The sequence below is a fragment of the Lagenorhynchus albirostris genome, chromosome 18, assembly GCF_949774975.1.
Source record: "Lagenorhynchus albirostris chromosome 18, mLagAlb1.1, whole genome shotgun sequence".
Taxonomy (NCBI): Eukaryota; Metazoa; Chordata; class Mammalia; order Artiodactyla; family Delphinidae; genus Lagenorhynchus; species Lagenorhynchus albirostris.
Window position 1 is genome coordinate 49279167 of NC_083112.1, and position 15295 is coordinate 49294461.

General features: G+C 39.8%; 1 protein-coding gene across 5 annotated transcripts in view; it reads left to right on the forward strand.

Moving 5' to 3' along the window:
* UCHL3 (ubiquitin C-terminal hydrolase L3) overlaps positions 1-15295 on the forward strand; it is a 346469-nt gene that overhangs the window by 297113 nt on the left and 34061 nt on the right. The window contains exon 1 of one of the 5 annotated variants that reach the window (XM_060129264.1): positions 5164-5338. The exons of 1 other annotated variant lie outside the window; for it this stretch is intronic. In XM_060129264.1, the coding sequence (XP_059985247.1) occupies positions 5297-5338 (42 nt within the window). In that variant the 5' untranslated portion in view covers positions 5164-5296. Of the gene's footprint in view, positions 1-5163; positions 5339-5965; positions 6119-15295 lie in introns of those variants that run through there. 3 more of the 5 variants (XM_060129265.1, XR_009536797.1, XM_060129266.1) reach the window with 3 other exon arrangements.

Genomic DNA, 15295 nt, shown 5'->3' on the forward strand with positions numbered 1-15295 from the left:
CTGCATTGGCAGGCAGATTCTTAACCACTGCGCCACCAGGGAAGTCCCGATATGTTCTTAAGTATTGCAAAAAGGCTATGTTTTAGGATGGTTATTTGGCAATGCAACAAAGGCTAAAGGCAGATACAGCATGAAGACAGCTGGATGTATTCCTATTATGACAAGTAATATAAGACAGAGTAATCATGGTGGTGTGCCATGAATGAGTTACAGGTGTGTAGCGAAATTGACACCACCACCACTCCCCAACCCCCCCCCCCCACCATAGCCCTAAGGAAAGCCAGGTGAGGCCTCATCCTAGAAGATTCCCTGAGCTGGTTATGACTGCAATGACAACCTTATTTGATTAAGTCAGGTGTTGTACAAATACCGAATTTCATCAATTGTTAGATGCATATTTTTTCGCATCTGACTCCTGAGAAATCATACTGCACATTGCATCAGATGGCTGCTTACAGTGGCGGGTAGGCAGGCAGCAGGTGTGACTCAGTTGTTTTTGCAGGTGTATACGTGAACTTGGTTACAGCTGTTCAACACTTCTATTGAATCACGGGTATTGCTGGCTGTGTACATACTATGTTTAAATGCCATGTGAAATGCCTTTAAAAAGATTATGCTGTTGAGGAGCAGCTAAGCCCGTGCGGCACAACTACTGAGCCCACGTGCCACAACTACTGAAGCCTTGGCGCCTAGAGCCCGTGGTCGGCAACAAGAGAAGCCACCGCAATGAGAAGCCTGCGCATCGCAACGAAGAGTAGCTCCCGCTCGCTGCAACTAGAGAAAGTCTGCACACAACAACGAAGACCCAATGCAGCCAAAATAAATAAATAAATAGACAGATAAATAAATAAATAAGTGTTCCTTTAAAAAAAAAATTATGCTGTGATTTGGCATAAAAAAAGTTACCAGGAATGGAACCAGGCATGGAAAGAGAACAGTGTGTTGTAAACTTAGATCAGTAAGGCAAATATGGGTTATTGGAGGAACGACCAAAATTCCATGTGTTCTTACAAATCAACCAAATTACAATTCCTAAAAAAGGTGGATATACTTGAGTAGATAAAACAAAAGTGTTGCTTATTTCAGTTCAAGGTTGGAGAAGTTGCCAGATCCCTCAGAATATAAGAAAGAAATTTATAAAAATGAGAGAGCAGTTTTTGAGTCTCAAATACTTTCGTTAAGACATCAAACATCAGTTTGTCAAAAACTTCCCAGTGTGTTTGAATAGAAGCTGCTGAATTTGCAACAGTTGCTGAAAAAAATGAAACTATGAGTTTAGTCATGTAGGAAATAACATTTTTCGGAGGTTCAACTGCATGTTTTTATTTGGTTATTAGAATTTGGGGCAGCTGTATCAATTATCTGACGACTCCTTTGAATTTGAGTATGAAAATTTTTGGTAGATATAGCAGTTAGGTGTTGCTGTGTAAAAAAGCCCTGCCCCCCACAAATTCCCAATGTCATACTACAAACAAACATCTATTTAGCTTACATGTCTTGGGGGTTAGCAGTGAGTTGGCCAGTGGAGGCTGGGCTCAGCTGAGGCGTTTCTGCTGTGTTCCAGGTGTCCTTACTCTCTTCCTGGAACCAGCAGGCTGGCCCAAGCTCATTCTTCTCCAGGTGATGACACAAGTACAAACAGCAAGCAGAAGCTTATTCAGGCCTGGATTTCGAACTGGCATACAATTATTTCTGCCTCATTTCATTGACCAAAACAAATCACATGGCTGAACTCAATGTCAAGGAGTGGGTAAATATACAGTTAATTCTCATTATAAAGCTACCACAAATGCTGAGTTAGTAAATACTGAACCATTGCTCCTAGTGGAAACAGGTTAGGTTCCTGTGAGCCTCTGGTCACATTTTAATCAACAAATCAACATATTTTTTATGTGTATTTTTGTTGAAAGTCCCCACATTTAATCTATATTGTTGATTCGTAAACACTGATCCCAGGGCTAACAGCACTGTAACTCATGCTTGAAGGAACTTATCTAATACATGTATTTTCTCTATAAGGCACATCACAGTCTTCCTGTGTGTGGGAACACAAAACAGCACATGAGCACAATGCTTGCGGCCATTTTATACAGTGAAATCATCAACAAAAACAATGTGCCTTAAAAATGTGGCACTAAATAGACTGCAGAAAGGACACATTTCCAATACAAGACCTTGAACAAGAACGCAGAGCACAGCCTTGCTTGACCTCAGCTGGGAACTCAATTTTTTTGCCACTCTGAGCATGTCTGTGAATGACCTTGAAAGTGACATGGGTACTGATTTGGGGGTTACAAATAAATGTTAGCAAGTAGGTAAATTCAAAACGCAGAACCCATGAATAATGAGGATTGACACTACTTTGCCTCTAGTGGAAAAAACTTCAGTGTTACATGGCAAAGGGTATAGATAAAGGAAGAATTAAAACATAGGGACCTGGGCTTCCCTGGTGGCACAGTGGTTGAGAGTCCGCCTGCTGATGCAGGGGACGCGGGTTCGTGCCCCGGTCCGGGAAGATCCCACATGCCGTGGAGCAGCTGGGCCCGTGAGCCATGGCCGCTGAGCCTGCGCGTCCGGAGCCTGTGCTCTGCAACGGGAGAGGCCACAACAGTGAGAGGCCCGCGTACCGCAAAAAAACAAAAAACAAACAAAAAGAAACATAGGGACCTTATACATATGTATAACTGAATCACTTTGTTGCACACCAGAAACAACATTGTAATCAACTCTACTTCAATTAAAAAATTAAAAAACAAAACAACAACAGAAAAAAAGGGAGCCAATAATGCAGAATCTTGGGCCCCATCTTAGACTTATTGAATCAAAATCTGCATTTCAGATTCCCTAGGTATTTGTATGTACATCCAAGTTTAAGAAGTACTGGACTCAATACCATGGTGGGTATATGCATGCCAGAGGCTGAGAATTAAACCCTACAAAGATCAGAGGCTACTACATTCATAAAGTTTTTCTTTCTTTCTTTCTTTATTTTGGCTGCATTAGGTCTTCATTGCTGTGTGCGGGCTTCCTCTAGTTGCGGTGAGTGGGCTTCTCATTGTGGTGGCTTCTCTTGTTGCGGAGCACGGGCTCTAAGCGCGCGGGCTTCAGTAGTTGTGGCACATGGGCTTAGCTGCTCTGCAGCATGTGGGATCTTCCCGGACCAGGGATTGAACCCGTGTCTCCTGCGTTGGCAGGCAGATTCTTAACCACTGCACCACCAGGGAAGTCCCTCATAAGGCTTTTATGGGTCCAAAGGTCTAGCCCATAATGGGACAACCTCTGTAAGATGAAGGATAAGCTATTGTACCCTGCAAGAGGCAGAGCACTTGGTGGGTTTCTGGCTTTTGGATGCAGCATACATCATATTTGGGAATACAGGTGCAACACGTTTATTGGGTGATATGGATGGCTGCCAGTTTGAGTAGATCCCTGAGCAAGAGAGTCCTCTGCAGCAAGTCCATGCTGGAATGCAAGCTACCTTCTGTTTGGCCCTAGATCTCAGCAGATCCAATGGTGCTAGAGAGGTCCACGCTGTGTGAAGTCCTAGGGAAGCCCTAACAGGAGGGTCACAGTGCAGGACCTCAAGGTTCTGGACCAACGCCATTCCTCTGACAGTAAGTCATTTGAAAAACAACGCCTGGCATGCCACTAAGAGCCTGGCTGTGCAATTGAAGTGATTATGCAACTATGGCTTCCCATGATGAGCTGGACATTTCAGATGTACCACCTCACAGTTGGGTGGTATTGCAACAATCTCTCAGATAGATAAGGAGAATGGGGAGTCTTGGAAATTCCTTGGAAGTTGAATAGTGGCCAGAAGAACATGAGTGGGAGAGTTGGAAGTTCCCCAAGAAAGGCAAGCTCAGTGTAATTATCTTTTCCTCACTCCCTAACTGCTCCTCTCCCTGCATTCCCTCTCTTGGGTGCAGCAGTAACACGCACTCTACCCCAGGTCAGATCTCTGGAGTCGTCATTGACAGTGCGGGCTCAGCAGTAGGATACCCCCTTCAAACAGTATCTCTTTATTCTATGCCTGCCCCTCCTGCCCCTCCATCACCGCTACTGCCTTAATTAAGTCTCTCATCATTTCACTCTGGCAAATTTTCCACATTATTGAAAATGGGGTTTATGCATATCTGATTATTCCATTCACTCCTCAAATATTTATTGAGCATCTACTATGTGTCAGGCACTGGGTTAGGCTTTGGGGAAAACGGTGTGAGGAATTCAAAAATGACATTGCTGCAGGCCTTATGGAATTCACAGCCTGATGGAAAAGAGAGATGAAAATTCTCCTTAAAATCCTTCAGCGGTTCCCCGCTGTTTTCAGTATGAAGCCCAGATATCTTGACCAGTTAGTCCCTTCCTATCTCTCCAAAACTGTCTCTAACCACTGCCCTTCAGTCTTGCAGGCTCTGCAGCCACAGTGCACACTTTCCCTTCTTCCGAGCACCCTCCTCTCTGACTGGCTACCATCGACTTTTTTAAGGGCTCACTCTAGCTGTCCACTTCCTCCAGGAAGCCTTCTGGACACTCCCTTTCCCCGTTAGCTGCCCTTTTGTGTAGTTTCACCAACCTCATGCTACCACTATCACACGTGTATCACACTTCATTGTGATTCTTCGTTCTTTTGTCCACCTCTTCTACCCTACTGTAAGCTTAGCTTTGTGTACCCAACACTTAGTTACAGCGTCTGATTCATAACAGGTACTTGACATTTTTTCTACACGGAACTGTGTAGGTATATAGAAATGTTCCCCACTCTGTAACAGCAGACAAGGCCGACATATCACTTCTGCACCCTGGCAAAGGAGCTTCTGAGCACGACTGGCGTCCTCTGGGTGCGGGGCCTCCTGACTGGCAGCGCCCAGGTCCCTCCCTCGACGAACAGGACTCAGCGGCGCGGCCCCTAGCGTCTCCGGCTGATAATACAGGCATGGGAGGGCGCCGGAGAGCACGCGGTCCCAGACCCGCGCTTGGCGCATGCGTGGCACTGGAGCAGTCCCGTCGGTTCAGAAGAGTCCAAGCGCGAGGGGAGAGAGCTGAGATTCTTTTCCCTTCTGCAATAGGAAGCTGGCTCCTATTCTTTTCCTCTCCGATTGTATCTTAATTTAAAGTGGAAACCTTGACTTGTGGTTCTGTAGCGAGCGATAAAGGAGCTAGAGTGTTGTTAGACTTTTCTAAGTCTCTCGGCACCCCTCCCTCGGGGCGCAGGGTTGGACGGGTCCAGGTCAGGAGCAAGGGGGCGGAAGCGGCGGCGGCTGTCAGAGCTGGAGAAGGGCCGGGCGGAGTGGCCATGGAGAGTCAACGCTGGCTGCCGCTAGAGGCCAATCCCGAGGTGAGCGTGGCTCGGGTCTTGGCCTGAGGCCGCGGGCGGGGGCGGAGGGCACCGGGCTGCCGCCTCTAGTCCCGGGCAGTTTGTCGCTAAATGGTGTTCTCTGTTTCGTTTTCAGGTCACTAACCAGGTGAGTGAGGTGTCTTGTCGCTTGGGACCCTGGCCGCCTACACCCCTGAACTCCCCAGGAGTCTGGGATTTAACTCCGTGAGGGTCCTTCTTGCTCACCTTCAGACGGGCGTGCCCTGTTTGCGGCCGCTTCTCTTCCACCTGGGTCCTGGAGATGCTCCCAGCTGTCTCTGGTCCCATTCCCCGTCATCAGCGTTTCCTGGGTTTTTTGGGTCAGAGGTTTTGAGGGACGTTCACCCTGTATTCCAGTTCCTCTTCTCTCTTCGTTTTGCCTCCTGCTAGTGCCGAATCCATGATTGTCCCAGCCCTGTACCTTCTAGGTGACTAATTTGCCTGCAGCACCTGACTCCAAGCTTTGTAAAGGCTCCCACTCAGTCCTTGTAATCTCATCCGCCACTTGCACCATGAAATCATCTTCCAGTCATCTTCTTTCGCCCGATCAAGTCACTTCTCTTCTCCGCCACGCCCCCTTTCTCTTCCAGTTTCTTAAAAGTGGAATTTAGTTGCTTTTATACCATAGGAAAGCTCAATTCCCACGTCATCCTTTGCCAGCTACAACCCTTTAAGTTCGTTTGGGTGTTGGAGGTTCGGGATGGGGAAGGAAGAGGGAACATCTCGCAGCCTCTCGATCAAAAGGACAATAAGTGCTACCAGGTATAAACTTTTTATTTGCTCAGGTGTATTTTGTCTTCTCCTGTTTTTCATTCTCAACAGCAAGTTTACTTTTTACTGCCCTCTTAGTTTATCATACTTCTCCCCCCCCTCAATAATCTTCCTTCTCATCACCAAGGAATAATGATTCATCCTGTACTTCATTGGTGTTCGGTTTTGAAAGCTTGTAGAAAATTCCTTATATAAAGAAAGCAGATAGAAGTGCTTTATTTTAATGTTGTCAGCAAACTATTTTTTTATTCGGGTTTATTACATGCTATTGAAATGATTATTACTGCCTTAATTCTTGTCTCTTTAGTAATCTAGTAATTTAGTAATGAACAAAGCTGGGAACACAGCATATATCTTTCATGTTATTAAGGTGCCATTTCCTATCAATATTAATTTTCTTTTGTTTTACCCTCTTTGACATTTGTTGTTCATTTTTTTGCCTAAAACATTTTGACAGCTTTGTAAAGAAAAAAATTTTCCTTCTGAAGAAGTCAGTATTTACAACTTCTTATTTAGTGCCCTAGGAAGGAAGCATATTTCTCTCAGACCTAATTCCAGATACTTTAAAACTTTAGTTAAAAATCAATTTACCGTATATCTGGGCTCTGTTCTATTCTATTGATCTATGTGTTTGTTTTGATTACTGTAGTTATATTATTGTGGTCTTGAAATTAAACAGTATGAATTCTCAAACTTCATTCCTTTTCAAAATTGTTTAGGCTGTTTTAGTTTCTTTGCCTTTCGATATAAATTTTAGAATCAGCTTGTCAACTTACACAAAAAATTTTGGTATGATTTTGATGACTAGGCCTATACATATATTTAGGGGAAAATTAACATCATAACAATATTGAGTCTTGCAATCCATGAAGATGGTACCTCTCATCATTTACCTGGGTCTTTGATTTCTTTCAACAGTGGTCTGTCGTTTTAGCATGTCGACCTTGCACATTTTTTTGTTTGTTTATACCTAAGTATTTAATGATTTTTGGTGCTATTGTAAATGATGGTGTTTTAAAATTTCATTTTCTAGTTGTCCATTGCTATGTATAGAAGTATAATTTATTTTTACATGTTAACTTTGTCCTGCTGCTGTGCTAAATTCACTTACTCTAGTGGCTTTTTTTGGTAGATGCTTTGGGATTTTCTATACAGACAGTCATATTCTCTGTGATTAGACTGTGTTATTTTTCCCTTTTCAGTCTGTATGCTTTTTATTTATTTTTCTTGTTGAACTAGTTAGGACCTTTAATACAAAATTGAGTAGGATGGAGAGAGAGAGGACATCCTTGTCTTTTTCTGGAACTAGAGGGAAAACATTTGATTTTTGATCATTAGATATGTTAGGTGTAGGGTTTTGGTAGATGCTTTTTTATCAGGTTAAGGAAGTTCCCTTCTTTCCCGAGTTTGCTGAGAGTTTTTATCATGGATCACTGTTGAATTTTCTTAAATGACTTTCCTGTATCTCTTGAAATGATCATTTAAGGAAGAAATAATACTAATCCTACATAAACATAGAAGAGGGGGGCACTTCTCAACTCATTTTATGGCCAGCATTACCAGACAAGCCGTAATAAGAAAAACTGCAGACTCTCCCTCATGAACGTGGATGTAAAAATCCTCTACAAAATATTTGCAAAGAGAATGCAGCAGTATATAAAAAGGATAGTGTATCTTGATGAAGAGCCATTTATTCTGTTATTGCAAAGCTGGTTCACTATTCTAAAGTCAATCAGTGTAATTAACTGTATCAACAGACTAAAAAATACAATCGTTTTCAGATGATACCATTATTATTTTTAATAAGATGTAAGCTTATATAATTGGAAACCTATATTCTAAACCTATGTTCTAATTGGAAACCTTTGTTCCTGAGTAATCTTGGTAGACTATAAAACACATTCGCTTATTCACATCAATTAAATAATATTTGAGGGGCACCTTTTGGAATACCAGATATCTGCGCAGGAGCTGGTTATATTTGGTGATGAAAACATTTATGGTTTTCTGCTTTTCAGTCCATTGGGAAGACAGACAATAAACAAGTAAGCAAACAACTAGTTAGCAATTATTATAAGTGCAGTGGAGAAAATTAATGGTACAGTGATGAAGACCATCAGGGAAAACATACTAGGTTGGATGGTCACAGGAGGCCATTCTGTGGTGACATAAACAGAGAAAAGATATTATTAGTATATGATTGTACACTATTTCTGGCATGCTTTGGTGTGGTTAAGTTTGTTTTAAATTTATTTTCTTTAATTAAAAAAATTTTTTGTGTTAGTTTCTGCTTTATAACAAAGTGAGTCAGCTATACATATACATATATCCCCATATGTCTTCCCTCTTGTGTCTCCCTCCCTGCCACCTTCCCTATCGCACCCCTTTAAATTTATTTTTTTAAAAAGTAATGTACATTTAGTGGGAGAATGGACAAGTATCTAAGAAGTAATCAGTGTAACCAAAATTTTTGTAGTTGTTTCTTTATTCTCTTTATGTTAGTGGCAGAACTGAGAATCGAAAATGAATGGAAATTTAATTAACTCACTCAGAATTTGGAAAATTTATAAATTAAGCCACAGATTAATCCCAACAACAATATCCATCCCCACCTTTTCTTCTTTCCTCAATTGAATGGAATCATAGGCCTTTTACTTACCTTGATTTCACTCTGTTACCATTTGTTGGTTGCATGTGTCATTATACTCAGTGTGAGCAAACACTGTTTAATGCTCTAACAATGCCTAATTGGTATAAGAATGATTAACACATGTCTACTATATGAAGATTGTTAGTAACTGTTAGACGTTAACTAGTAACCATATGTCTCAGTAGATGTAGTAAGTAGTGATTTCTTTTGTTGGTTTATATGCTGTCACTGCCTTCTCAGGATATTTTGTCTTGCTATAGGTAGGACTTACCTAGAATAAAATCAGTTAAATGATAGAAAAAATTATTTTAAAAATTGAAGCTCCATTTTATTTACATATGAATTTAAGGGGTAATAGCAGCTTGTAGCTGATGGAAAGTTACAGGTAATTAAGCATCAGGAATTATAACATTTTTTTTAAAAGAACATTTTGTGATGTGGGCAATCATAGAATTTCCTTTTATGACCACACTAGATTTTCATCTTGATTATGTTTTGTGATTGAGTATTGCACAGCCACATTATGTAATTTTAAATATTGTGTTTTAGAACCACCCATTTCTGATGTGGAAATTCCCTAGAAATATTCCTAATGGTGGATTTTATTGAATAGGCAAAATATTTTCTGGCTGAAGGAAAAGAAATTTACTTAACATAATTGTTGTATTTAGTTGCTTAGTGTTGGAAAAAGATTTAGAAGTCATCTGCTATTATTGCCATGAACATACAAATATTCATTAGTTAGTGTTTCCCATCTTGGGAAAAACACCCTTGTTACCCTGACCTCCTCCACTACCTCCTCTCTGTTTCCCTTCTTTGTAAATTTTCACAAAGCATTGTCCATAGACGCTCTTGCTACTTTCTTATCAGCGTTTTTTTTTCCTGTATTCACTCCCATCTAGTTTGCTTCTATCCTCACCATTTCACAGTAACTACTTTTCTCAAGTTTACTAATCACGACTTGGCCAGATCCAGCGTTCACTTTTCTGTCACCATTTTCTTGATCTCTCAGCAACATTTGGTAGAGTAGCCCACTCCATCCCTCTTGAAACATCTTTTCTTGGCTGCTGTGATAATTCTGGTTTTCCTCCTATTTCTCTGACTGCTTCTTAGATTTGCCTTTGCTGGATCATTTCCCTTCCAATTACTAAGGAGTTCCTCAGAACTTTGTCCTACACTGCTAATCTTTTTATATTTTCTGTTGTATAGCACTAGTACTGTCAGTTGTCACCTATTCTGTGTGACAGATCCTGTGTTCCTCCAAGTCCTGACTTCTCTACAGAATTGGAAACTACTATATTCAGCTACTGCTTTTACAGTATATCTCCATTTGGATGTCTTATAGATATCTTAAATTTAACATGGCTGAAAAAGAAATCTGGCTTTACATCCTCTCATTTCTCCTGCAAATCCACTTCCCCAGTCTTTAAGGGTACCACCATTTATACAGTGCCCAAGTCAATGTCATTAATTCTTCACAACTATGCTAGTTTGGAGAGGCCATTCTTGTACTGCTTTAATTTCTTGGGTTTGAATCTCTGCTCTGAGACTATAGGCAGTTACCTAGCCTCTTTGTACCTCAGTTTCTTAGTTTCTTATAACCCCTCCTAATCCTGTAAAATTGTTGTAAGGATGAAATAAATTGCTACATGTAAATTATGTATAGCAATGTATAGAACAAAGCATGCACTCTGTGAAGTTAACTGTTTTTAATATTTTTCTTGACCTAACCTCTCAGATCCAATGATCTGCAACTCTGGTAGACTCTTCTTTCAGAATCTATCCCAAACCTGGCCATTCTGTTCATTTCTACCACTATGTACCAAGCCACCATCATCCTTTGTTTGGATAACTGCAGTAGCTTCCTAACTAGTTTTTCTGCTTCTCCCTTTACCTCCCTAAAATATATTCTCAATATACACCCAAGGAGATTTTATAAAAATGCAAATCACGTCTGTGTTTCCCTGCTTAAAACACTCAAAACACAAAACAGCCTTCCATTGCTTGTTCTTAGAATGCACTTCAAGCTGCTTACTCTGGCCTGATGGGGAGGTACTGCCTGCCTCCCACTTTTGCTGGGCTGCAGTCTTTGAATGCCCGTCCTGTTCCTGCTTCAGTCTTTGTACTAGCTCATCCTTTGCTTGAATCATTCTGATCTGGGTTGTTTCATGGCTGGTTCTTGTCATTTGTGTCTTAACTTAAAGTCCTCTCCTCAGTGAGTCTTTCCTGATTATGCAGGTAATGTTCCTTCCTTTTCCCACCACTGGCCCTGAATCTACACTGACATCTTGTCTTGTTTTCTTTTTTTCATAATACTTAACCACCTTGTGAAATTATCTTGTTTATGTGTTTACTTGTTTATTGTGTGTATCATACCACTAGAATGTAAGTTCTGTGAGAACAAGCACAAGTCTGAAGTACTAAGAATGGTGCCTGGCCCATAGGGGGCTCTCAACAAATAGTTATTGAATGGAAGAATGAATAAATTTTATATAGCTCCTTTCATGCTCCAGAAAATCTTTCTTAAAATTATCTTTAATGTCATGAATCTTTTGCTTGAATACTTCAGTGAGCAGTATTCTATCTCATAAAGTGATTTAGTTTTTTATTATCATGAGAATAATGTATAATTAGAAGAATTATATTTCTTTATATTGAAACAAAATCTGCTTTCCTGTAACTTCCTCCAGTTGTCTGTCATCCTCCCATTGAAACCATACAGAGTAAATCTAATTGCTTCTTCATGATATTACTAGAAATATTGGGGGAAAAGGATTATAATAATTTAAGTTTTCTTCGAACATGCCCAGATTCTCCAGCTGTGATGTCTTCCAAAACCTTATCATTCCTGGTGACCTTTCTTTGAGCCTGATTATTTGTTGTCATCCTTCATAAAATAGGCCTACCAGAGCTGATATCATATTCCACTCTGAATAATCTGTGTTGAAATAGTGTGTTACTAAATTATCCTGAGTAATACAACTTTTAAAGCAGATCAGCATTGCATCACTTACGTTGACAATTGTGTAGTCCATATTGAGCCTGCAGTAAAGTAAACTCCTTTTTTTCTTGGTTCCTACATAAAATGTTTTTAGTATTTCCCCATTCTGTACTTAAGTAATTTCATTTTTGTTTGTTTACTAAATAGCTATTAAAATTCATTTGGCTGGTTTCCAGACTTTAAAAACCATTGTTTTCTCATTTAACTATTAGTTATTTTCCTAGTTCTGCATCTAGCAGTTACTACTAGTATACTTTTACTAGTAGTGATATCAAGCAATTACTAGATAAGTATAATTTCTGTAATAACCCAAATCATTAGTAAATTAGTAACAAGGCAGAATCTATTGCTGTCCTGAGCTGGCCATTAAAGACCAGAGCAAGTGACTTAAGAACAAATTTGAAAGGAAGGTAGATTTAATTTTTCGTTTGTTTTTATATATTTATGTAATCAGAGTTTTTATTACTTGACTATCACCTAAAGAATGAGGAGGAATTCATTAAAAATGAGGGGGAGGGCTTCCCTGGTGGCGCAGTGGTTGAGAGTCTGCCTGCTAATGCAGGGGACACAGGTTCGAGCCCTGGTCTGGGAAGATCCCACATGCCGCGGATCAACAAGGCCCCTGAGCCACAACTACTGAGCCTGCATGTCTGGAGCCTGTGCTCCGCAACAAGAGGCCGCGATAGTGAGAGGCCCGCGCACCGCAATGAAGAGTGGCCCCCGCTTGCCACAACTGGAGAAAGCCCTCGCACAGAAACGAAGACCCAACACAGCCAAAAATAAATAAATAAATAAATAAATTTTAATAAATGAGGGGGAGAGGCTAACAGTTTTTCAGATATAAGTCCAGTTTGTGTGCAAAAGCAAGGTAAGGGATGGTTATCGACCCTTTGAGAACTTGAAGAGTTCGTTGTGGCTAAAATTAGAGAACAAAGTACAAGAAGGTACTTTAAGCAGTGAGAGACAAGTAAATAAGCACCAGAACATCCAGAGCTTTGCATGTGGGTTCTGGCAGCATGACCTTGAAGAGTCACAGAACCTCCCAGGCTCAGTTTTCTCATTGGTGAAAGGATGTAATAATAAAACCTCCTTTGCAGTAAAGGTGAAGTGCATTAAAGTTCCTAGCATAGTTTCTGATACAAGATACTATTTTTAAATATTTACAAATAAATTAAAATATTCTGTATCTGGTGGAAATTTTCTCTTTGGACCATTGAAAAGGATAAGTTAACCAAGGATCTTTTTTGGGCACATATTCTAATTTACTAATTGTTTTTCTTGATAGGCCAAACGTTAGTGTGGCATTATAAAAATTTAGTGAGCTAGTCAGTCAGAATTTTTTGTTATTTTATTACCCAATGTTTAAAAAAGCCTGAAGACAGATATTAAAGGTTATAAATCCCTTTATTATATTTGATGCAAACAGGATGCTTCTAATTGTGTAGAGATGGCTCTGCAAGTGCCTATACTATATAGAATTCTTTTCTTTGTAAGCTGGAGAGATTTTTTTGGGAATAGTTTTAAAACTGGCATTATGTTTTATCCCAGTTTTGTAAATTTGAAGAAAATACATGCATATCAGTTCTGTAGATTTGTATCTTTGAAACTACATCTATTGTAAAAATAACACTTTTTAAAAACACTGGAAGATAAAAAGTTGAGTTCCATACCATGCAAGCTAACTACTATTAATATTTAATATTTTAGAGAATTTCTTTTTAATCTTTCTCTATTTGACTATGATCATCACAAATGCACGTAGGTTCTTCTTTTTCCTTTAATTATAAAAGTAGGATACCTTCGTTATTTAAAAAAAAGTGAGAGGTAAAAGTTGGAGACTTTCTTCCTCACCTTTTCTCCGAAGCCCAGAGGTAGTTACTAGGCATAGCCTCTTTTATTCTTTCTATGCATATGATGACTTCCTGTGTGAGTCTGACCCATAACAATCTGGAGTCAGAGGTTGCATCGATGTACTTAATAGATATTAGTTAAATTGAACGTCTTTTTATCAATCTTACTTGATTGGCTATATGAGTAAAAAGTTGAGGAAAAGTATGATTCCAGTTAAATTTTAAGCATTTTTTTATATTTAATTTAATCTTCTATTTAATCATTGATGTGTCCTCAGTTTGATACTAATCACTCTCGCTACAACTGCTGCCTTTGGAGCTTGGTAATTTTTATACTCTTTAGCTTTGGCTGACATGGAACAAGTTTACAACTTCAAGGTAATTTGCCAATTTTCTCCAGACTGTTTTTTAACTAAGATGTTTAACTGTTACTTTCAGTTTGCAGCACAGATGTAAAAATTACTCTGTTACATGTACCTCTTGTTTTATAACTTTATAGCAATATGGCTCTTGGGGGTACATAATATTAACAAATATATTTAAATTCTTTTATCAGGGTTTATGATACTTTTCCTTGACAGTATGCCTTTTAGAGCTGTCAGTCCTGTGCAGGTAGTATTTGGAGTATTTGGAGCTGATAAATGCCTGGTTTTAGATTAGAAGCCAAATGTATCTTTCCTACCTCTTTAACTTGGCACAAATAAAAAGTATATGTAAAATATTCACTATAAACATAGCTTAACAGACATGTGTAGACATACAGATGGCTAGATTATCTATTAAGATAGAGATACAATCTTTAACAAATTCAACAAATTTCTTGCAAGTTCAGCAAATAGAACTTGAGTGTCTATGGTTTGGCCAGTACAGTGCTAGGCAGTGGGATTAAAAAGATGAATAAGACACAGTTCCTTCCTTTGGCTTTGCAGTCAGTTTTAGTCCTTTTTTAGTTTCTAGATAGAATTGAATATTGAGGAGGGCATAGACTAAGAATTTCAGAGAAAGTGGAGAAGGGAGAGGGAAGTAGTTTGGAATACTTCATTGAACTTTATTAAAGTCTGGAATCATTAATAGGAATCAGATGAAGAATAGGTATTAACTAGAGAAGGCCATTGATTTCTGTGGCCCCAGACTGTTGCAGAGCATGTGACTTGATGAATCTATGGATGTTGAGCACATTCTGCCAAGATAAGTTTTTTAATTCAGAGTATTTCTTATTGAATGTATCTAAGACCTTATTTTTGACCAACCATACTATCAGTAAGTAGCGTTTTTTCTACAGGCAGAGAATTGGAGGGATGTGGAGAGTGGTCCTTTAATCAAGAATGTCTTGTCTTGTAGAACCTGCCTGTGAGATGAATAACACTGTTTATGTAATAGGGCATGGCTTCCATTGGTTTTGCAAGATCTCATTTGATGATCTAAGTATGTGTGATCGTTCTTCAGGGAGAAATACCCAAGGCACCTTTTTATTTTTAAATCTCAGTTAATGTTGGAGCTTCCCTGGTGGCGCGGTGGTTGAGAGTCCGCCTGCCGATGCAGGGGACACGGGTTCGTGCCCCGGTCCGGGAGGATCCCACATGCTGCGGAGCGGCTGGGCCCGTGAGCCATGGCCGCTGAGCCTGCGCATCCAGAGCCTGTGCTCCGCAACGGGAGAGGCCACAACA